Here is a 25567-nt window from a genome sequence, read left to right as displayed (position 1 = left end):
CTTGTCAAAACGCAATGGGAGTTGCTGTGGCACACTCACAGAAACACCCATTGCACGCCCCTTCCACGCAAAGGGCTGCGTTTGAAGGGGACGTATTTACAAGGTGGCGCTGAGCCACATAAAGTGGCTTAACTCCATCTTGTAAAACCGGCACAGGGCTTAGCGCCACTGGAGAGTCACGAAAAGTGACACTCCGGTGGTGCTAGGGGCTCATAAACATGCCCCATATTAGTATACTTCTTCAAGGTAATTCAAAATCAGTACTTCAAACTATTTAATTTGTTTTTCAGCACACTACATGAATGCTTTTCTGTGTTCCACTTCAGTTTCAAAACACACTTTAGAAAGGGAAAATGCTACTTCTGAATTTGCCACAGCTCTGATAGCAAGATTCTGGTGGCAGCAATAAAGTATCTCATTTACCTTTCAAGGGCACTCTAAGCTATAAGGATACAAATGTAAACTTGAAATTCCAAATGTGAGAGTTCATTAGGCTCATGGTAAAGGTAGTTTGCTTTCAGCTGCTGATGTGTAATACAGCTTCTGGAGTTGTGAAAACGCTTAGCATTGCTACCCAATTTTGCTTCCCTAGACAATGACATTCTGAGAGCAGTGCTAGCCTTTCCTTCCTAGAAATAAACCCAGAGCACTCTCTCACAAGCTAAGTAAACAAAATAGTGAACTAAACCAAAGATGATGGCAGCTGTTGAGTAACATTTTCAAATTGGGATTAACTCCCTGCCAGGAAAGAAGCAATAATGATGTGCAAATCAAAATATGTAATAAAACCGAAGTTGAAATTAATGTATGTGGATGAAATAAAATGAAATAGAGAAAGAGAACAGATAAATAAAAAGAGGATGATGCAGAAATAATAATCATGCCTAGTTAGTTGGAAAATGAAAGTGACTGGAATGGAGGAAGTGTAGATTCCATCCTGAATACAATTATATTTCTCACTGTTCACTGTAATGAAAGTAACATTTAAACTAAATTTACATTCACTCTAAATACTGCTAATGATCCAGTTGACAGCTTTCAGGCTTAGGTCGCCAAAGACTTAAATAAACTACGGAAAAACACTATGAGTAAAATAATGCAAATTTCGCAAGATGTTGGAGACTGCAAATATAGTGACTGCATGAGCACAAACATATTGCCACAAAGCTGTCTGAGAAGGGTGAAATTGCAGTACTGAGGATAAATTATAGCGTACGAAAGAGGCTGAATTAGTTACTTGATAATAAATGTCACTGTTCTCTAAGGTGGGATACGTTTAGAGAAGTTGTGAGAACATACAGTACCAAAAGACCACAGATACCAGTAGAAAATTCCAGTGATAGCCTGCTTGAAAAAACTTTGATGCAAGCAAACAATGTTCCTTTCCAATCCCTCATCATGTGACAACTGTCAACCTAATCCATTTCTGGTCAGCTAACTGTGCCTCATCTCTGCCCAAGAGCAGGGATGATTTGTGTCAACCTGGTGCATTACACTTTGACTTCTCAGGGAAATCCTAGTGGATCAGATCTCATCCTTTTCTCTCAGTTATATTTGTCTCACACATGCAAAGACAAACAGAAGCAGGGAATGGTTCAATAAGATTTATTGAATCAGATGTGTCTTAGATAAAACAATATGAAATGCAATAATTAGGATGATGAAACATACTAGAAGCAAAATGATGACAAGAGAAGTGAAACACAAGAATGGTCCCACCATACTGTCACTATGCATGATATATGTGATTCCTACCTAAGCTATGTTAGAGCACAGCAGGATAAGACCTAATGCACCCTTCAGGATCCACTGGGGAAACATCACCCCCCCTTACCTGCGTATGACAGTAGTGGAGAAGCCTGTTGTCTATAGAGACACATGCCCATGTAGACAAGGGAACCGGTGGTCTCAGCAAGCAGCTGTAAAAAAGTAAGACAGTATGCCGTCATGGTCATCTGGTTTGAACCACCTCCCTCTAATGTGCACGGGACAGGGAAATGCTTTTACAGTAAAACAACTGATTTTCTGAGCAAGTGTCCCCACCAAAAAATACATATGTTTCTGTGAAATGTTAGAGACATGGTGTAACAGTTGTGCCAGAAATCCTATCTTGCTGCATCCTTGGAAAAAGCAGAGTGAAAGAATCTTGTGCTAGGAAATGTAAACACTCCTAGACGAAAGGACAGCAAGATAAAAGAAAAAAAAAACATCACCACAAATGTGGCTGATCCTAAAATAATTAAATACAATTAAATGTTACTAGGCTGAAGGCATAGACAGCATGCCTAGTTACTAAAATACATGCCCACAGACATTACTAAAATGATTTCACAACAGTAGCAATTACATATTTAGAAGACATGAGTTATTACATTTCTTATGGTTATACTCATGTAGACACTATTAGAGCACCCTCCCTGTGAACATTTTAGAACATACTAGCATGATAATTAAGTTGGTGCCATTCTGTCTGGAATATTAAAAGATCAGCTCTGAATCATAAATAATTACTTTTTGCATTAACCTGTCTCAGTTATCTCCCCAGGCTTTCGCCTTCTCCCACAAGTGAATCGTCGGATTGATGTAGGTGACAAGGCAGTCCCTCTCTTCTACCAACATAATTCATCATTGAGTAGGAACACTTTGCTTTGTGGACAAATATCATTCATTTCTTCCATCGTCTGCCTATGTCCACAGTGTTCTAAGTTTTGTTCTTGGAGAAAGTGTTTATATACATTCATTCCTGAGGTGTAGTTTATGTTTGTGTATTTATAGACTGTATCCATTGCTATTGATTTGTACATAGAATAGAGTGCTGATGCTAATATTAAGTTTACATTTAAAAAATCCATTCCTCTTCATCCAACAATCATTCCTCTCTCTCCATTCATTTAATTGTGTTTGAAAACATATTCTAGTGTCTTCCAATGGATTTATGCATATTGTCTCCTAGCTTTCTGTATCATGTAATTGTTGTTCTGTTTTTTGATATTTTTCAGTTCCTTCATTTTCCAGTGTGTCCACCCCATCTGCTGGTTTAATTTCTCTTGTTATATATTCTTGTAGTAATTCAGGGTTTCTCTTTAAATTTTTGATAGATTCTCCACACTCCTTTTCTTAGTATGTGTCCTCTTCAGTTTTTCTAGTTCTGTAATGATCATCTCATGAGACAGGTGAATTTTGCTGTCTGCTAGCAATACTGGGCTGTTACTGTATTAGGGTCTTAGGTTGCTTTCTACACTTTTATTTTGTCCAAATTGAATGATTTATTGACTTTTTCTAAGCCCTTTTCTGTTATTTCTCTGTCCTTATTTTCCTCATGTTATTTTAGTCTTTAAAGTCATTAGGAGTGGGACATCCAATGCAATTGATTTTGTTGAAGTCAATTTTGGCTATTTTAATCTTTCTGATATACCAATGCATATCAATTGTGACATAAGACAGATAATAGAGCTACTGAACAGAAATTAACAACCATTTCAGATTATTTATATTTGGATAGATGTATTACTGTTAATGTTATGCTTACAGTCCTTGTCCTACCTTGTGCCCTTCCACTTCATCCATGTGAATTTAAAAGTTCTTGTTTTTTCCCTTTTGTCCTTCTTGTTCACCTCTTCGTCTTGTGCTTCTTCCATTTGTTTCTCTGACCCTTGTCTGCTGCTGTTCTTGGTTAAGGGGTCTAATTCAATCCAAAAAAATATAGTTTCTTTCTATTCCTCTTGTTTAGGCTTCCACATCCCTTGAATCAATCTTTTTTTCACTTGCTAGTCAAATCTCTCATGTCTTGCTCACTCTTTAATTTATCCAATGCATTTTAATTTAGCCAATGCTTCTCTATTTCTTAAATGTTCAACTCTTTCCACAAATGTGAATATTTTACCTCCCTCATAGCCCTTTCAACCACGTTCAAACTTGCTCTGTTTTTTTCAATTTCATCTATTCCTTATGTTTCTCAAATCTTTTTCGTATTTCATTTTTCACCCTTGTCAATCGTTCTGTGATCTCTTCTTATGCCAGTTGTTCAATTGTTTTGATTTCTTCTTTAATGTGTTCCAAATTGTTTAACATGTTTAATTAATGTTTCTACAAATTCCCTTTCCTGAAGTAGTTCACTACTTGTGTCTTTGTGGCAGGGTATTAACAAATCTTCACTCTTTACGGACCTGTCCAACTTGAGAATATTTTGTAATGAAGCAGATTTTCACCATTTCTTTAGTTCTTTTTCTATGTAATTTTTCAACTTGATATAATATTAGTTTTATTGCTACATGTACTATTTTCATTTCCAATGTTTCCATGGTTTCTCTGATTTTGCTTACTGTCTATTTAAACAATTACCTTACTTCTGCATTTCATTTTGCTTTCCTGGCCTCCATATTCTCCTCTGTGTTCAGCTGTACTTTATTATTATTTGAGTAAATGAGGATATTTTGAAGCTTTCGTTTGACTCCTCTTACTGCTTACATTATCTACCTTACATCCTTAATTCTTCCATGCTGTCCTTTTTTGTGAGCATTACAAAATTAATACCACATACAAGAAAGGGATTTTTGTTTCTGTTAGAAATGGAGTCCCTGTTTGGCAGTTAGTATGCACTCTGTCCACGCAGAGACCATCACTTTTGTCAGGGTAAGGGACATACACACCTAGGATAACCCCTGCTCACCACCTTGGTAGTTTGGCACAAGCGGTCAGGCTTATCTCAAAGTCAACGTGTAAAGTATTTATACCAACACACATTCATCCAGTGAAAACACCACAAAATGGACACAACACAGGTTTAGAAAAATAGCAATATTTATCTAAATCAAACAAGACCAAAATGTCAAAAATCAAACATGCACAAGCAAAGTTATACATTTTTAGAAATTAAACTTCAACATAGCACTTACAAACACAAATTATTCTAATCGGTGCTATCACAGCATCGTGACAGAGTCGTTCCCAACAACCTGACGCTAGTGGCACCGGTTACGGAATCACCAGACCATCAGGTACAGTAACTTATTAAAATGAGGAAACAAGCCAGAGCATGGAGTTAGGGATCGAGGCATCGCTGTATCCGGTGCAGTGTCAGTTCCGGTGCTGCGGAGCGAAGGAGCGGAGGCATTGGTGTGAGGCATCAGGTCCTTGTTGCGGAGCTGTGGAGGTGAGATGGCATCAGTTTGAAGCGTTGGATCTGTGCACTTCTGGTGGGGTCAATATTCGGCAGTCACAGTGTGGTGCAGTGAAGTGGGGTGTCATGGATGTCAGTGACACAGAACTCCAGAACTCACAGAATCATGGAATTCAGCAAGGTGGTGTCGGGCCTTCGGGGTCGTTGCACTCCAGCAAGGACCACAGTTTCAGTTGCAGGTGGCATTGTGGGATCCAACAGCGGCATCAGTCTGGAGTCGTCAGAAGTCAGTGCACTTGGTTCCTCGTGGTTTTCCACCAGCTTCGTCTTTCAAGGGCCCAGGGATTGGACTAGGCACCACTTGGCAGGGTAGGAGTCTCAGCAGATAGTCCAAGTGCCGGCAGAGGAAGTCTTTCATGGCTCTGAGACTTCAGAACAGGGGGCAAGCTCAGGCCAAGCCCTTGGAGAACCTTCACATGCAGGAATATACCACAAAGACCAGACTTTGCCCTCTTTCATGCAAAAGCAGCAACTGCAGGCCAACACAGCAAAGCACAGTCAATGGCAGAGGGGCAGTACTCCTCCTCCAGCTCTTCATCTATTATCCTTGGCAGAGGTTCCTCTCGAGTCCAGAAGTAATCCAAAAATCTGGGTTTTGTGTCCACTACTTATTCCCCTTTCTGCCTTTAAAGTAGGCAAACTTCAAAGGAAAGTATCTGATGTTGACAAGATCCTGCCTTGCCCCAGACATACACCAGGGAATTGGAGACTGCATTGTGTGAGGGCAGACAAAGCCTTTTTAGGTGTAAGTGACCATTCCTCCCTCCACTCTAGCCCAGATGGCCCATCAGGATATGCAGGCTATACCCCAGCTCTCCTTGTGTCACTGTCTAGTAGAGATTTACAAACAGCCCAACTGTCAGTTTGACCCAGACAGGGAATATACAAGCAGGCAGAGTCACAGAATGATTTAAGCAAGAAAATGTCCACTTTCTAAAAGTGGCATTTTCAAACAGACAATTTACAACTTTACCAAAAGATGTATTTTCAAATTGAGAATCCAGAGACCCTAAACTCCATATCTCTCTCTGGCTCCTAAAGGGAAACTGAACTGAAAAGATATTTAAAGCAGCCCCTATGTTAACTTATGAGAGACATAGGCCTTGCACCCGAATTGGCAGTATTTCACTATCTGGACATGGAAAGCACATCAATGCATGTCCTACATGTAACATACATTGCACCCTGCCCATGTGGTTACCTGGGGCCTACCTTAGGGGTGCTTTACATGTATAAAAAGGGAAGGTTTGTAAGTGGTAAGTGGGTACTCTTGGGTATAGTGCAGGGAGATGTTTTACGGGAGAGATAACTCAGTGGAGAATACAGAGAAGCCTCTGTAATGTTACAAGGTCAAAGTGCTTTGTGGAGTGCAAAGAGATTTTAAAAGTCAGTTAACATAGAGGACAGATGCAAAAAGGGGATACATTGGATTAAAAGGCATTGGATTGTATGCAATACAAGGTCAGATTATGTTAAAGAGTGCAATCAGGCATAATAGGTGGGGTTGACATGATAAAATGGCAAGGTTGTTATCTTACAGGACTGGGCCCTCAAATTGTCTCACTGGTGGTTATGTTATTGGGCCTGACCTGTCACCCTGACCCGTCTTCATTGCCTCTGTTGGACTGAGTGCTTCTTTGCTGTCCTGCTGGCAGGATTCAAGCCTTCTGAGTACAATAATCCATTATCAGCAATTGAGTTATTTTGGGATTATGAGTGCCAGTGTTTTGTGAGCAGAGCTGATCTCTGAGTTCTTTGACAAATTTCCTGCACCTCAATAAGGCACTTGAACCAGAATGAATTAAACATAGCAATGAAGAGTCCAAGTAAATGTGAACAATTTAGGTCCAGAAGATTGGATTCAGCAGTATCCTACACAGAGCATTTAACTTGGGACAACAACACAGAAGGTGCAGCCATGACTTATGTTTGTAGCTGCATAACCTGGAAGCCCCTTGGTGGGCACATCCTAGATTAAGGTCTTCCACTGGTAAGCCTAATAAACACATATACGAAATCTCTCTACAAGTCTCTTTGTTAATGGATTCTGGTAGATATGGTTGTGGCATCCCAGACAGGAAAGAGTTGTCCAGGGAAAATAAAATAGCAGTGCTGAAGATAAGTCCTATGTACTCAAGATTGACTTCAGATGCCTTTTGATTACCTTTTAATAGAATGTGTAGGAAACGTTCCCTTTCTTTAATGTTGTCTCTTTCGTTTGGAAGGATGTGATTGCTTCCTGCAGGTGCTGGTGCCAGAGATTGCCCGGAGTCTTGTAAATAACTTTCAGGTGACCTTTTAGTGAGTTAGCAGGTACTTTCAGGACACTGGTGTATTGCTTCAATGTATCTGATTTGCAGGCTAAAGTTTGTTTCACCAAGGCGAATTCTAGTCTAAGGGACTGGAATAAACCATCACAAACATGCCAGACATCCCATCCACCAAATTGCAATCTCTATAGGATATAATGGGATCATACCATGACAGACAGGAGATCCGTTACATTTGTGATGGAGCATTCCCCTCCACCAAGATCTAAATCAGGCCCTAAGTCTTGTCTTGCAGATATTTTGTGGCTTTGGAATATTTTCCTGTAACCTGGGCCAGTAATCTTAACTAGGCTGGGGGGCACAGGCCCCACAGCAGGCCTGATGCCCATACTGAAGAGTGCAAACGAAGGTTGCCTTCATCACCCTGAGTATGGAGGCTGCAGATTTGCTCTGTCATTTCATATTCATTAGGTTAATGTCATGAATGTTTGCTGACCCTTTCTCTTAAAAGACCAGTGGGTTTGGAGGTCTCTGAGATCCAAAAACCCATGTAGTGGTAATTTCTGACTGTATTGATGATATTGCTGCCAATGTTCCATGTAAGGTGTTTCTTACCCCTGAGGTGCTTTTTGTTGTAGATGTTTAGGCTGTTCAGGGCCTGTTGTATGCCAGCTTTGGTGTGGTCCATTACAACTATGTCATCCATGTATTGAAGAATGTATAGTTTAGCTATGCCCAGTTTAGGAGGAACCAGACAGCCACCCTCCATTGCTTTGCCCAAGTCCGCTGTATAGATTAGAAAATAAATTGGCAAGGACACACCCCTGTCTTATGTCACAGTGGGTATAGACTGTAATGTTTTTTAGTGTTTTTAGTAGTTTAAAATGTGAGGTCCTCATTATATACAGGTACCCACATGCCTGTATATAATGAGATTATTGCTCCTGGTATTTTTAAAATGATGCCCCACGCATCCAATTTTCTCTATAGCGTGCCCCGAACTACACTGGCAAATATGGCACTGTAGTCTATATAGAAGCAAAAAAGCTATTTTTTTCCATGCTGCTCAAAGACTCAAGAATGCAAGCACCATGATGTTGTAAATTGTTGATGCAGTGACCAGTAACCCTGTCTGGACGAAATGCAGGGCATCATGTTCGGCAGCCCAAGCCTCTAGGTGTTTGAGTAATGCTCTGGTGAAGGCTTTTGCTTCTAGGGCTTAAACTGTGTCAAGGCAATACATTGATAGTTTTGTCTGGCCCCTTTCTTGAATTTAGGACACAAGGTATTCACCCCTCCATGAGTCTGGGACTTGGCATTCTAGAAAAGAGTAGTTTCCCTGATTGTTTTACAGACAAGGGCAGTAGAGGTTAATTTCTGCAAGTTATCTGCAGTTGTATCTATGTCCTCCCGCTTATCTGCTTTACCAGATGAATGAAACTGGTATGTGCAAAGCTCTGGCACATCTCATCCAGGCTCCCTCAGAAACTCCACTTTCCCGTCCATTACTGGTGGTTTTTAATTTTCTATTATGATTCCAAAAGTGAGCATGATTTGTTCCCTGCAGTATTTCATTGGAAAATCTTTGCCTATTCCTTTTGCTCCATGGTGTTCCTTTCTTTCCAAGTTGATTTTATGTGCTGCCTGCACCGTTTTATATTGGCCACTGCAGTCTTTGCTGTAGGATTGTGCTTGTGGGCTTGCAGGGAACTTTTTAGCGTTCTTCATGTGCAAGCAACTTTATTGTACTGCAGTTGTGGCTACCCCATGACATCATTCCTTGGTTGCTCTTGTGTGTCATCAGGTTTTAGCAGGTAGCAGCAAGCTTGGGATACATTTGGTAAGTAATGAATAGCATCCTTGTAAGTCTGCTTCCCTAGCCAAGTGGTCACCTTTGAAAACCCTTCCTGCCTCCACTTGATTGTCCTTACTCGTGTGGCTGTTTCAACCTCTGTTGAAGAACCCAAAATGTTACTTATGTCCGTGTTGGGAGCTGCTGATTTTAAAGTAAAATTCAGGAGGCTGTGACCACTTTCAGGTCTGTTGGTAATTTCGAAGTTGACAAGCTGACTCGCTTGGGTCTGTAACATAAAAATATAATCAATACTTGAAATTCCCTTGAAGGGGGGCAGACAATGGGGTGCTAGTCAATTTGTGAGTTTTCCGGAAGTCCTTCATATTTTCCTGTTCTTTGGAATTCCCCATACCCCTGATGTTAAAGTGGCCCACCAGCACAATTTCATGGGTAGGAAACTCCATGAAAAGCTCTCCTAATTAGTTGTAGAGGTCAGTGACTGTAGACGCCTTGAGAATTTTTGGCATGTTAAGAAAACAGTTTAGAAGCAGCATAGGTGTTTTTGTGCTATATTTGTATTACAGTTTTATACCTTTAATAGATACAGCTTATAGGGCTGAGGAGTGATGTTTGATCGGAATGGACTCTATCTTGCATGTGTATTTGATAAAGATGGACAGTCCTGCTAGGGGTCAGTCAAAGAGGTTGAAGCACGAAGCAGGCTTGATACTTTCATAGAATCCATGTATCACTGATGGAGTGAGAGCCCATGACACTTGCAAGCAAACAATGTTGTTTCTATCCATGTAAGCAAGCACTAGCATGCTTGACCTAGTTGTCTTGAGGCCAGCCACAATCCAGAATGTTATTATAGGGTTTGGCACAATTTTTGTCTTTCATGGTCAGTGCTATTTGGCGGTTATGGTGCTAGGGATCAGTGCTTAATTTGAAAATAAAAATGTGCTGGTGCCCAGAGCTCTCCTCTGAAACACGCAGCTGCTGCAATTAAATGTGCGAGCACAGAATACTGAGGCAACATAATTCAAAAGACATCTGATGCCTAGTTAATCCATTTACAGCCACTCCCTGCCCCTTCAGCTCATTCTTGCAGCTTTCTGCTTTGCCCCTTTGTGACCTTTTCTGTCCTTCTTTTTTCTGTCTTACCCATATGTGTGTTTTCCTTGCAGTAAATGCCTGCTGCCCAAACATAAGTGCCGGCCCTCAAAAAGAAGTGCCGGTGGCCCCCACCGTAAACCACAGATTCAAGCTAAGCACTGCTAGGGATACTGCTTCAGGCTGCCCATGTGGGAGGGGGCCAACAGTCCCCGGTCATTTTGGCCATTGCTTCTTCTTGCACAGGCCACTTTACTTTGGTTTTGTGAACATGATACCATTAAAGAGGTTTCTGGCTCAGGCACCCTTGGGAAAGTATTGTGGTTATCACCAGATTCACCCTTCAGGCTCCTTCTTACTCTTGATTGCAGTCAGGGTAACAGCAGGTGAGACTTTTTTGGTGGTTACTTTAGCAGCTCTATCCCCCAGTCTTTAAATATCCTCTTTTTGCCCAGAACAGCATCTCTGTGGGCCTCCCTCATCCATATTGTTCTGGTAGTTTCTTCATTTCTGCTTTTAGGCATTAGTGTGAACTTTACAGAAGCTACCTTTTCTGAGGTGAGATCTTTCAGTGAGGAATATGTTGGAATACCCATAGCAGATTCCCTCTATTAAGAATGTGGTAAGACAGAATAAAGGCCACCTTGAAACCCTCTTGCGCACCCATCTAGGTGGCTGTACTCAGTGTAAGGGGGATCGCACTGGGTCTCTTGGGAGTTAGAATTTTAAAGGCATGATATCAACTGGGAGACATTTATTTTTAGATTGAAGAGGGGCTCAGTATTTGTGAAGTTCTGTGTGAGACCATTAGGCAGCTGACCATTTTTGTATCTGCTGGTGTTAAGCAAGAAAACCCCACTGGCTGGATTCAGTGTTATCCCACTGGCTCTTGGCCAAGTTGCAACGCATTTGTTAAATCAGTGTGTTGACAGTCTGACTGTACAGGCCCATTAGGTGGCTGTCCATTTTGATATCTGCTGGCATTGAACAAGGGTGCTTCTATAGATGGATTTAGAGTTATCCCACTGGGCTCTTGGGCATGTTGCAAATTAGTTGTTTAATCAATTTTTGAGCAGTCTGACTGCATGTCCATGTCTGCTGTCCATTTTCCTGGGAAGGTTGAGACTATTGGGCCATCCACTGATGCCTTTATAGTCGCTATTTGTGGCTGTGGACCCTTGTCCCTTTGCACTGCACTTTTAGGGTGGCTTTATGTATAGGGCTGAGTGATGGGCTCGAGGTGTCAGTGACCGTTGTTGGTCTAGCCATTGTCTATCTGGCCGCTGTGGGTCTTACAAAGGTCGACACAATGGGACGGTAATTTTGTTTTGCACATTGGGAACTCGTGTCATCTGGGGTCATTATGTTTGGCCTAATTTGTGGGTCAAATATAGAGAAAAACTTTGTAGGCCTGAGCTCTGGATGCATTGCAGGGATATTGGCTGATCCTAAGATCAAGGATCTCATATTAAAGATGTGCTGCTTCTTAAATTGTTTTTCTTTTAGTTTCTTTTTCACCCTTTTCGAGAGAGAGATGTTTACTGGAGGTGGTGGTCGGGCCAAGTTAGCCGGTGGAACTTATGCTGCTCTGAGCCCTGAATGAGGCTTATCTTGCCTGGTGTGGAGGGAGGTAGTAGAAGGTGTAGGAGGGGAATTATTCTCCCTTACCAACCTGAAGGAGCCACTGGGAACTTAGCTTCCGCTAAATAACTAGTGTGTTTTTTAGCAAGTCCAATCCTGCTTGGTATTATATCCTCTTTATTTGTTTAAGGCCTTTGTGAGTTGTTCTTGGCATGTTCCATAAGAGTTCCAAACATTTCAGGGCCTGTGCTTATCATGTCTAGTATGAGAGCGCAAGGGCATGATTTTTTTCCCCAGAGGAACCTAGCAGCATCCCCTGCAAGTCAAACAGATTGGTAGCTATTGACTCTTTTAGGCCTATTTGCAGCTGCATTTTCTGATATTACCATAAAAGTGTCCCGGTAATGGTGTCTTGGCTAAAGAGGGATTAGTGGAGCCATTGAGGGGAGACACATGGGCCTGTGTGAGGCTGGGAACTCTGACTTGGTGCTCTCTCACAAACATGGATATTTGAGCAAGTGTTTCTTCAATTTGGGCCTCAATTGCGGAGAGAAAATGGTCAGAAAGATTTCCCAATTCCTAGTCCATTATGCTTTTCCTTCTGCCCTCCTAAGGAAAGATGATATTGGTGAAATCACTGGTGTGGTCCTTGAGGACTCATGTTCCTGTGTCTAAAGATGGGGCATGAGCTGGTTGACCGTCCTTGCACTAGTGTGACCACCGCCTGTTTGCTGTGCCATACTTCTAGTTCTGGTGCTGAGGCACCTTCGAACACTGGACTGGTGGAAAGTGTATTGACCAAACGTAGGTGTTTTCAGTGGCAGTACAGATGTTTCATCCACAAATGTTCTGATTTGGCAATTCATGTTTGCACCCAATGTGCCCAGTTATCTAAAGGGCAATGCAAGATGGGCTGCATGCAGATGTGCAGTTTATGGCCAGGAGGGAGCTTCTGCAAGTACATGAGATTTTTCAGGGGCAGGATTTTTATTTTTTTGGCATTTTAACTTGATCACTTTACATTGTGCAAGTTACGTAGGTTATGCGCAACACCTTTTTTCTCTTCTTGCACCGGGTGATTACTTTACGCAACTGTTTTGCTCCCAGGACTGAGTGTAATGAGGTGTCAGAACACTGGTGGGTCCTGGAGTGGCACTGAGTGTGGACTGTGCTTAAAGATAACAGTAGAGGTTAGGCAGGGAGCATACACAGCAGTACAAACTACACTAAACCTAGTCCTACCATCTCCGACCCCACCAGCTCAACCCTCCGTCCAAAGTGCTAGAGCTGCAGCCATGCCACTCCACTCAGCTAGCTTAGGCACTCCACCCAAACCTAACTGCCTGCACAAGAAAGCCTCAGGACCCTGATGCACGTTCAGAACAGCCTGACCCCGAAGGATGGGCTTTTGGGGCTTGAAAGGCTGTACATTAGCTAGAAAGAGTTGGTCCAGAAGTCCCCTATTGGCTCCTCACAGATGCACTGCACCTTGACACACCACTAGGGGGCTACTAGAGGGCCAAGTTGGAATGACTAAGCTGATTAGGCTGGTTGAGCTGGCCGTGTTAACCAGCGACCGCCAAGCCATAGTAGGAGGTAGGTGATAGCAGTAGTAGGAAGTAGGTGATTTCAGCAACAACAGTGTCAGCAGCGCAGGAAGAGGCTGGTGGCAGACTCATACCAGCAGGCAACAAACAACACCAAAAATAGTTTGCAGCCTGGTGTCAACATTGTTGATTATCCCCTGGAGTTGCAGTGCAACTAGCCGTTCCCCTACCTCCAAGCTCCACCTGGCTGCAAGCCCAATCTGCAAGAGGCACAGACCAATGAGCAGGTGAAAGTGGGGGCAAGAATAGCTGGGGGCAGGGAGGGAGTGGTGGAATGAAGGACTCTGGCTGCTTGTCCTGTGGCATCTAGACCCCTACATGTGCCCAAGACACTGAAGCTGCTGATGCTGCTGAAGCTGTCAGAATTGCTGGGGGCTGCCGGGCTAGGTGTTGGGCTGCCAAGCAGAAAAGGCTCCTTGCACTGCTCTGTGCTGTCAAGTGGGGCTTTGAGCTCCAAACTCTACCCTCAAGTAACGTTTGTCTGTCTCTGAATTGAAATTGTGGTGAAGAGCCCCATAAAATGGTAAATCAGGTTTTTATTAATCACAATTATATTCCAGACAGTCACAAAATAGAGGGGTTAAGTGTGTCTTAATGAGACATTTGCTGGCAGGATGGGGAGAGGAGCTGGGCACAGCCCCACTTACAACTGAATAGCCTTTAGGCAGAAATAGCCATTCACCTCAATGAATATTTTCAGAACCTTCTCCCACCTTCCAGAAGAAGGGCAACAGGTTATACAAGTAGGACGTTCAGACCCACTCTTCTGTTCTCTGCTGGATCTGCAGAAGGACTCTCAGATGACTGCCTGCTGCTGAGACCTGCTCTGCACTCTGCCAGACTGCTATTGTACCTGGAAGGACTGCTTTACAGCCTGGAGACTGCCTTGAAACCTCAGAGGTCAGCCTTGCTGTTGAGTCCTGCAACTGGATCCAGTCAGGGTGAGTCCTGAACCTCCAAGAGTTGTTCCACCAGTCCTGGATCTTTGATTGTGGTGGTAAAAGTACCCACATGGCCAAAAACTAAATCCGAGAAATTTAGTTCAGGAGGAGACTGGGACCAACCTGCTCACCTACCTGTCTGTGGTGCATCGCCAGTTGGATTGACTTCTCCACAGCAGCAAATCCCTTTCAACGGTCCTTTGTCAAAGGAATGTCTGACCTTGTGGATCTGTCCTGGCCTACAACCCTCTGCCTTCTCCCACTGGAGGTTTTCAGCCTCCATTTCAGTGACTATGTCCAAACGTAGAAATTGTCATTACCACTTCAACCCATGGCCACCTGACAATGACTCTCCCTCCTCAATCATTTCCTACAGCCTTTCCCCACTGAACTTTACTTTCCCAGACACTTTCTTCTAAACCTTTGACCTGCTCTCGCTTGACTAGATGTCAGCGGTTATCGATTTGATTTTTTAGGCAATAGTTTTCACTAAAAGATTTGAAAATTCATAACACTGATTGTACTGATTAGATTTGTGTCCCTTTCGTGTCAAATGATTTATTAAAATTGACTCTATCTCATAAATTGGTTTGAGATTTTTCTTGTGTTTTGTTTTCACCTTATTGCTGTTTTTGTGCTGCATATATACTTTACACATAGCCTCTATGTTGAGTCTGACTGCTTTCTATGGCAAGCCACCCAGGATCAAACACAGGTTAGTTTAGTGACTTTTTGTAGTTCACCCTGTAGGAAAGTACCATCTTGCCTGGCATGTTACCCCCATATTTCTCTGTATATATGTTGTTTTAGTCTATGTGTCACTGGGACCCTGCCTGGCAGGGCCCTAGTGCTCATAAGTATGTGCCCTGTATGTGTTCCCTGTGTGATGCCTAACTGTCTCACTGAGGCTCTGCTATCCAGAACCTCAGTGGTTATGCTCTCTCTCCTTTCCAAATTTGTCACTAACAGGCTAGTGACTAAATTTACCAATTCACATTGGCATACTGGTACACCCATATAATTCCTTAGTATATGGTACTGAGTTACCCATGGTATTGGGGTCCCAGGAGATCCCTATGGGCTGCAGCATTTATTTTGTCACCCATTGGGAGCTCTGACAATTCTTACACAGGCCTGCCACTGCAGCCTGCGTGAAATAACGTCCACGTTATTTCACAGCCATTTACCACTGCACTTAAGTAACTTATAAGTCACCTATATGTCTAACCTTCACCTGGTGAAGGTTGGGTGCAAAGTTACTGAGTGTGTGGGCACCCTGGCACTAGCCAAGGTGCCCCCACATCGTTCAGGGCAAATTCCCCAGACATTGTGAGTGCGGGGACACCATTACACATGTGCACTGTACATAGGTCACTACATATGTACAGTGTCACAATGGTAACTCCGAACATGGCCATGTAACATGTCTAAGATCATGGAATTGTCACCCCAATGCCATTCTGGCATTGAGGGGACAATTCCATGATCCCCCGGGTCTCTAGCACAGAACCCGGGTACTGCCAAACTGCCTTTCTGGGGTCTCCACTGCAGCTGCTGCTGCTGCCAACCCCTCAGACAGGTTTCTGCCCTCCTGGGGTCCAGGCTGCCCTGGTCCAGGAAGGCAGAAAAAAGGACTTCCTCCAAGAGAGGGTGTAACACCCTCTCCCTTTGGAAAGAGGTGTGAGGGCTGGGGAGGAGTAGCCTCCCCCAGCCTCTGGAAATGCTTTGATGGGCACAGATGGTGCCCATCTCTGCATGAGCCAGTCTACACTGGTTCAGGGATCCCCCAGCCCTGCTCTGGTGCAAAACTGGACAAAGGAAAGGGGAGTGACCACTCCCCTGACCTGCACCTCCCAGGGGAGGTGCCCAGAGCTCCTCCAGTGTGTCCCAGACCTCTGCCATCTTGGAAACAGAGGTGTTTGTGGCACACTGGACTGCTCTGAGTGGCCAGTGCCAGCAGGTGACATCAGAGGCTCCTTCTGATAGGCTCTTACCTCTCTTGGTAGCCAATCCTCCTTCCTAGGTAGCCAAACTTCCTTTTCTGGCTATTTAGGGTATCTGCTTTGAGGATCTCACCAGATAACGAATGCAAGAGCTCATCAGAGTTCCTCTGCATCTCCCTCTTCACCTTCTGCCAAAGGATCAACCGCTGACTGCTCAGGACGCTTGCAAAACTGCAACAAAGTAGCAAGACGACTACTAGCAACCTTGTATCGCTTTATCCTGCCGGCTTTGTCGACTGTTTCCAGGTGGTGCATGCTCTGGGGGTAGCCTGCCTCCTCTCTGCACCAGGAGCTCTGAAGAAATCTCCTGTGGGTCGACGTAATCGTCCCCCTGCAACCGCAGGCACTAAAAGACTGCATCACTGGTCCTCTGGGCACCCTCTCAGCACGACGCTCGTGGTCCCTGGAACTCAGCAACTCTTTCCAAGTGACTCCCACAGGCCAGTGACTCTTCAGTCCAAGTTTGGTGGAGGTAAGTCCTTGCCTCCCCACGCTAGACTGCATTGGTGAGTACCGCATGATTTGCAGCTGCTCTGGCTCCTGTCCACTCTTCCAGGATTTCCTTCATGCACAGCCAAGCCTGGGTCCCTGACAACGCACACAACCTTCTGAGTTATCCTCCGGCATCGTGGGGCTCCCTTTTGTGACTTTGCGTGGACTCCGGTTCACTCTTCTTCCAAGTGCCTGTTCAGGTACGGTACTTCTGCGGGTGCTGCCTGCTTCTGTGAGGGCTTCCTAACTTGCTGGGTGCCCCCCCTCTGTCTCCTCCTCCAAGTGGTGACATCCTGGTCCCTCCTGGACCACAGCAGCACCCAAAAACCTCTACCGCAACCCTTGCAGCTAGCAAGGTTTGTTTGTGGTCTTTCTGTGTGGGAACAACTCTGCAAGCTTTATCGCGACGTGGGACATCCATCCTCCAAAGGGGAAGTTCCTAGTCCTCTTCTTTCTTGCAGAACTCCAAGCTTCTTCCATCCAGTGGCAGCTTCCTTGCACCCTCAGCAGGCATTTCCTGGGCTCCTGCCCACTCTTGACACTGTCTCGACTATTGGACTTGGTCCCCTTGTCTTACAGATACTCAGGTCCATAAATCCACTGTGGTTGCATTGCTGGTGTTTGTTCTTCCTGCAGAATCCACCTATCACGACTTCAGTGATCTCTGGGGGTAGTAGGTGCACTTTACACCTACCTTTCAGGGTCTTGGGGTGGGCTATTTTTCTAACCCTCACTGTTTTCTTACAGTCCCAGCGACCCTCTACAAACTCACATAGGTTTGGGGTCCATTCGTGGTTCGCATTCCACTTTTGGAGTATATGGTTTGTGTTGCCCCTATACCTATGTGCTCCTATTGCAATCTACTGTAACTTTACACTGCTTGCAATACTTTTCTTGCTATTACCTGCATAATTTTGGTTTGTGTACATTTATATTGTGTATATATTTTATCCTCATACTGAGGGTACTCACTGAGATACTTTAGGCATATTGTCATAAAATAAAGTACCTTTATTTTTAGTACTTCTGTGTATTCTGTTTTCTTATGATATTGTGCATATGACACCATTGGTATAGTAGGAGCTTTACATGTCTCCTAGTTCAGCCTAAGCTGCTTTGCCATAGCTACCTTCTATCAGCCTAAGCTGCTAGAAGCACCTCTTCTACACTAATAAGGGATAACTGGACCTGGCACAAGGTGTAAGTGCCTCTGGTACCCACTACAAGCCAGGCCAGCCTCCTACACACCCTACAAGGTATCATGACATCATTCCATCAACAACCTAATTTTCCACCCAGCATATCCATATCCAGCTATGGGCCAGCTACTTTATTCCCACCTGTGAACTCCTCCCACAAAAACACCCACCCTTGAGCCTGTCACAAAACAATGTTTTTGTCAACTCAGCTTGTATTTTGTCTCTCAAAGCCAGATCTTCCCATAAACGTTCTGGATTGTCAGACGTAAGCTCTGCACTTACTAAATCCAGCTGATTCAGAGCAAGAAGACACATGAGATTTGAGGGCAAATCTTACATGCCAAATGTTTGCCTCAGAATATTGATTGCTTGGCTGCTCTTATTCTGGCTGAGTGGATGGATGAAGGTCTGCATCTCAGGCTTCCAATCACCGCCTTCCTTCTTGAAGTCTAGTGGAGAAAGCTCTCATTGCTGGCCCACCACTGCTCAGACTTAACCATAGCCCAACCACATTTTCAGAGATTCATACTTAAAGCAAACTAATCTATTCTGAAGACTGACTTGTTTCCAACAGCATCCTGTTTTGATTAATACTAAGTCTGAAGTTTAAGTCATAAACACAACCAGATCATGTCAGCATTTACAATATTATCTTCATTTCTGCCTCTTGCAGCACTTTGGAGAACGTTGCGGTGATGATCTGGGAGAGTGTTCAGAAGATCCTCCCACCTGGGTTACTGTATAAAGTGAAGGTTTTCGAGATGGATGCTTACTGTGTCACCTATAAAGGACCATCATTTTAATCAGCATTGTTTTATCTATAGCTCAAAATGTGATAGATTTCAAGGAAGAATCACTAAGAGTTGTAAACACATTGATGGAAACCAGTGAGTTAATAGGTTTTACATTCCACTGTTTTTAGCTCATCGCTTGTACTACAAAACAGGGATCAACCAAGGGGCTCCAGATTCAATAACAAAACATATATTTAGAATGTTACTTTTTTATCACAGGATACAGATTGGTTCATTTGAAAGAAAAAAAGAGTGTTGTTAACATATGCATCAAAGAAAATATTTAAGATTCTTATTGGTAAAAAAAATAAATCTACTTACTATCTTTACCAGGCTTCACTTTTCAAAATGACATTCAGATTTTAAATGTGTTGCAATTATATATAAACTATGCAAATTGTGTGTACAAATGTTCACTGTTGCAGTAATACTACTCCTACAATTTTGATAAATCCTTACTAGTTTTCAATTAAGGGTGTATCAATGTTTTCAAAATATTTTGAGAGCAATGTTACTCAATGGATTTAGCAATATGGTTTATTATGCAGAAGTCAGAAATGTCTTCCAAACAAGACCATAATCATCAATAAACGTAAGTTTACCTACTATAAGACTACAGAGAGTGACTGGGCATTTTCCTAAGAATGCTACCAACCCAATGTACCACATTAACAATCAAAACAATTCAACGCAGATGGACAGAATCACCTGGTGCCTAAATGAGGGCTAAGATGTGTAGAAATACAACTAAATGGTCCCACTGACCACGGAATGACTGCAATGAAAACATTCAGCTAGAAGGCTTACAGTGTTTCTCTGTCTGCACTCTACTCTGCCATGGCTTTACTGGATATGATGAAATAAATTGTATTTCACTTCAAATTACTGGAGTGCCCGTGTCTCTTGTGGAGGCAAAGAGAGAAGTAGTTTATCTCAGATATAGCAAAATGAAGCGGGAGATCTGGGTAGTTCCCAAATCCCAAATATATGCATCACTCTAACTCTGAAAGGGGTTTGTTTTGACTTATACTTGGTGCTCCCTTGTTCTGGATAAAACAAAACTTCTTTGATGAGCTTTTATGATAGTGACACACGGGTCAGGGGTTGCTTTTGCTCATTCCAGGTTGACTTGGATGATATTCTTCCAATCCAGAGCTGTAACCCTGTGCCTGGAGTTGTGAAAAGCTTTTGTCATTTTACAGCTCAACAAGGGTGGCACTGTGCCAATATCCTGCGTATACGTTTTGCTGTACAAATGGCAAAATACTTTGATCCCTTTCTAGCTTGGCATGGATGGCACTCTGCTAATCCTATACTTAAAAACTTTAGTAGGAAAACAGACATCGGAGGTGAGCAAATCTACAGTGCTGCTGATGTTGCAGGGTGCTCCTTACTGGAGCTGCTCTCCACCTAAACTTGGGAGTTCCCTTTTCTTTATTGCATAACTTATGCATCACTCTTACTCTGAAAAGGATGTATGTGTTTTGACTTATACTGGGTGCTCCCTTGTATCTTGACAAACCTAATCCTCTCTGATGAGCTATAATGATACAATGCAAACATATAAACAATAGTAGCACATAAAATATTATATCAACTAAAACACATTAAAATGATGTAAACAAATATTTTAACCATTGTATTAGTAATGACAATAAATAATCAATATTATGTTGAACAATATTGCTTGGCTCCAAAAGAGCTTTTCTAATCAACTATATTTGTGCATCACAATATTTGTGTCACAGTATTTAATTTCCCATATTTTTGTCTCCCACTATTTTTACATCATATTTTGTCACAAATGGCCAGCTTGTGGAGGAGGCATTGTTTTGCAGGTCTTGTTGATGCTTCACTTGTTGTAAAAAAATTGTTTTGTAAAGACGGAGTCTGGTCTACAACAAATGCAGGTTTTGTTATATGTTTAGCCAGGACAGCCAAAAGGCCTTATTAAATCCTGCTATCCTGCTTGAGTGAGGTGAGGCATGCAGGCAAGTCTAGTAATTAAAGTTGTGTCCCTGGTGTGATGAGAGGTCCGACAGAAACATGAGCCTGCACAACACTGTAATGTGTGTATGTTCTCGCCAACTGTTTCAAAGCGATCTGTCCCCGGTGTAATCTCTCTCTGGGCTTTTAACCACGCCCATGTCACGTCCATCAGTTTGGTTGGTTTGTGAGCTTTCCTTTTAAAATTAGCTTGATTCCATTAGTGAAAGGCATGCATACGTCATGCTTTTTCTGGTGTTTAGCCCACCTCGAGTGCACCAGCTAACTTCTGAAAACATACGAGGTTCCATGTTTTCGGTATGGTTTCTGGACTACTTTTTCTCTTTAGTTCGTAGGCAACGCGATCTTGCTGGGCACTAGTCGATTGCTTTGCATGACATCGACTCTGTTACATGGATATTTGCACTTTTGCTGGTTACATGGATAATTGCACTTTTGCTGATAGTTTTCTCTTGCTAGCACACTGCTGTTTCCTTTTGTGTGTCTGCATTGTGCTCATGATGGCAGTGGGCTTGTTACTGTGAAACTGTTTTACTTTTTGTTTTCACTTTATGTGGCAAGAAAAGTCCGGTTAGTTATCTGAAACGTTTACTTTTCATTTTCAGTTTATGTGGCAAGAAAGGTCCGGTTAGGAGTTTACAACGAAATAGCTTTAATTCGAGCAAATGCGAGACCCATTGCATTACAAATGCTTGTTGTTACAGCAGACCGTTTGGGGACGCCGGAACTGTTCCTGCAAATCCGGGTCTTCTGGTTACTAAATGTTGTGTTATTTAAATAATGTAAATAGACAGCACAGGAAATCTGTTTCGGCCTCAAAAAGACGTGCAACTCATTAAATAACTATCCACACAATAGCCCAAAATGAATGAGCATGACATTTATGAGTTTCACTATTTGATAACGAGCCATAAACTAGAAATATATCCAGTTTCCCAGTCACCAAAATCACCTCTCCAAAAACGAAAGTACGGCAGGGAGGAGTTGGAGGATAGAGGGAAAATGAACGAGACCAGAAAAGGCAATGGGAACAGCGGTTTAGGGTAATAATTAAAGAAGAGAATTTAAAAATACAAATTAACACATCAGCCAGTGACAGAACACGTGAGATTGGAAGAGGGTTACGGAGAAAAGGATCTATGCAAACCTTGAAGAAAAACTAACAGAGAGAAACCATTGCCAGGTTAATTGACATACACAACATTTAAAATATACGAAAAACATAATTTTGAAAAAATACATCTCACGAATTAATTTCTATTACATGGTAAATGTCATACTAAAATATTCAAACTATTTTAATTAAACAGATTAGTTTAAATTGATTTTCAGGTTGGTATTTTACTAGCTGTTTTTCTAAGAAACACAGACATCCATGTATCTCTTTGGCTCTTTCTAAACAAACACTGATCCTGTCTCAATAGTCATGGGACCGCTTTGTTTGTACCTGGATTTCAATCTGAGTTTGGGGTAAAAGGACAGGCTTTCGGTATAAAATAAACACTCGAACGCATATGTAGCACAGAACACTCCACTTTATTGCCCAAATGTGCAAAAAAGCTGTTATTTTCGGTGATGAGGAAACGAGGTGTGCCAATCTTAAATGTAAGCTTGAAAATCATTGTGAATCATTTACAGAATAATGGCATCGGTCCAGGCTGGACATGAAGCCTTGTAACATCACTACCATGCAATGAGGGGACATTGGGCAAGTTGTAAAACACGTGCTTTCAGCAGGGAAACTTTTTCACTCACACTGTTAGTATATTTTACATTGCATAATGATATGACTCACAATACTGCATTTGTGAGTCAGGCTTGACACATTAAAGCAATTGATTTGAAATGCTGCAGGATCTCAGCATTACACAAGAAGTAGGGTGATTGAAACTACACATTTAGCCAGCCTTTAGCCTGGGGTACTGTATTGGCTAGTTGAAGGATACAGTTAAATCCTAGCCAATATGTTGAATGCTCATCCTTCTACTCTCAGCTGGCCTGGCCAGCAACCAATGGTTTCACATATGAACATAACAGCCCACATATTCTACAAAATACCCTCACAGGCACCAAAGGCAACACACAGTATACATCATCTCCGTTGAGAGGTTGCATCTACTCACACTGTATGCGATTTTAAATATATGTATGATGGGATGTTTTAATGATAAGGCTGATCCAAATATTTAAATAATGCTTGGTTTTTGTGTAACATCAGGCAGGGAAACTTATAAGCAAAACAGTCTTGGTGGTTCTTATGTACGAGCCAACATAAAATTCCAGCCAGTATAAATGTAGCTAGATGTACCCTGTAATCTTCTGTGCTAGAGAATCCCGCATCTGACATTAGTACATAGTAGTCAATAAACACTATTGACATGAAACAGGTACTCTGGCTCTTTTTGCTAAATTTGTTCTTTCCATTTTTCATTTATTGTCACAGGATGAAAACATAGCTTTATTCTAAAGAGAATAAAACCGTGGATCCCCTTTCTGGATTAATATTCTTATTCATTACTATATTTGCTTTGTTGGATGATTTTCGTCTTCTTTGTGTTCTCCTCTAAAATCTGTGATTGAGCCGAGAACACGGTGAATCAAGACCTGCATGATTAAGCCAGCAGCAAAAGGAGAGATCACCCATTATTTGAAAGGTTTTTCACAAACAAGAAGGATTTGAGGTTTTTTTGTAGGACTGTATAGCTTGTGTTCTGAAAGAGTTATTTATCTCCGACACAGTTTTTCAACAGATTGCCAACCCTGTTTGTTGCACAGTGCAATCCAGAGTTCTTAAATGTGATGAAGTTTTACCGCAAAGTCCATATTTGGTGGATGCAGCATCGACTTATGCCAGCTTTCAACAATACTAAGTTGGGTATGACTTCAAAAACATTTATTTGGCCTAAAAGTGTATCCCATTACTACTTTTCTCTATCCATAAATTGGGCACTGACCGAAGGGATTCAAAAATCATTCAGTGATCTATTCCAGTTTCAGAGGCCAAAATAATGTTGAAAACATATTTGAAATGTTAAAATATCACCAATAATCATAGTAATTTAAACTGTCTGTTGAAAGATTATCTCCTGTGTAACGGTTGTATCTCTTACAACACTTATGCCCAGATTTAAGACAAGTGGCGCTTTACACAGTGCAGCACCACTTTTCTTGCGATCCTTAGTGCCCCCCGAACGCAACCATGTGTGTGCCGTATATAAGATATGGTGCACCATGGCGGTAATTAGGGAACTAGCTTCAGATTTTTTTACGCTAGTTCAGAGCATTGCAGGATTAGTGTTAAAAATGTTGACACTAATCCTGCAAAGCCCATTGAGGCTAATTGTAAACAATGGTGTGCCTCATTTTAACACCTGCTCTAAGCAGGGGTTAAAAGTACCGAAAACAATTATGCAAATAAATCTTTCCTTGTACCATTTTTTTGGCCTCCGTAAAGGGCAACGCCCATACATTTTGCCTGTTAATCAGAGAGTTCTGCCGCCATCAACTTGGCGATGTCCATACCCCAGTTTCAACTGCAGACACATACCACCACCCATCTTTATATAGTATTTACCAGCACAGCATCTACATTGCTTCTACACCTCACCACATGCCATCATTTCGCTGCTGCAATGCTATCATGGTCTATGTTCACAAAATTCTCTGGTGTGTGTGCGGTCCATCTGGTGTATGCAGTCCATCTGTCGTTATGCCACACAGAAAAGATGGAAAAATTAATCTGCCATAACTGGCATGCTCTCACCTGTGTTGTACTATCCATATCTTAATTATGTGACTGAATGGGATTATGAAATGAATACGAATCACAACCAAAAAAAACTCCATTCAATTCCAAGAATGTAACTATCCCTGACTCACACAGCATAATATATAATAAACACAAGTGTACCAATAGATGGGCAGCAAAAAAAATAATCTGCACCTTCACAATCGGTCACATTGACGAAAAAAAAAAAAAAAAAGACTGGAGCACCACTTTAGTAACAGCATGGATTCACCCCACAATGGCTACAATCTTACAACACTAGAATGCCATCATTGCCAACATCACAATGAATCTTATGAACTCTACACACAACCATCAACGAGGACATTGAAATAATTTCATCACTGCACACAGCCATTGTTGTACCTGTCAACCACAGATCTCCTTCCCTTTCAATACAAAAGTTACCACCTCATCCATTTCTAATCACATTCATTACTTATAGCAGTTGTGGCGAAGGAAGCTCACCAAGGTCACTCCTACCATGCACCCCTAAGACAAAAAATAAGGCCCTCCCACTTTAACTATTAAAAGGTAACGGGCTTCCCCAATCATTCTTCTCTTTTTTGTGCACACTTTGGGAACACTCTTCTCTGGTACAGTGCAACGACCAGTGTGAAGTTTATTTGGATAGTAAAATACAATCATCCTAGTGATAAAAACAGATAAATCAAGGCAGGGACAATCGTCAAATACTTGTTAAAAAGAATAGAACAAGTGAGATCAAAAAGGTAATTACAATACAAACCAAGAACCCGATACAAGACCAGAGCCTGCATGAGTGATTACATGCTAACTC

General features: G+C 42.3%; 1 protein-coding gene across 1 annotated transcript in view; it reads left to right on the top strand.

Annotated features, from left to right (window-relative positions):
* The window catches only part of LOC138284974 (6-pyruvoyl tetrahydrobiopterin synthase-like), a 95585-nt gene extending 72220 nt beyond the window's left edge, over positions 1-23365 (top strand). Inside the window, exon 6 of the mRNA XM_069224347.1 lies at positions 18854-23365. Within this exon, the coding sequence (XP_069080448.1) occupies positions 18854-18983 (130 nt within the window). The 3' untranslated portion in view covers positions 18984-23365. The remainder of the gene's footprint in view (positions 1-18853) is intronic.
* Positions 23366-25567: the final 2202 nt, after the last annotated feature.

The sequence above is a fragment of the Pleurodeles waltl genome, chromosome 3_1, assembly GCF_031143425.1.
Source record: "Pleurodeles waltl isolate 20211129_DDA chromosome 3_1, aPleWal1.hap1.20221129, whole genome shotgun sequence".
In the NCBI taxonomy this organism is placed as follows: Eukaryota; Metazoa; Chordata; class Amphibia; order Caudata; family Salamandridae; genus Pleurodeles; species Pleurodeles waltl.
This window is presented reverse-complemented; position numbering and strand designations above follow the sequence as displayed.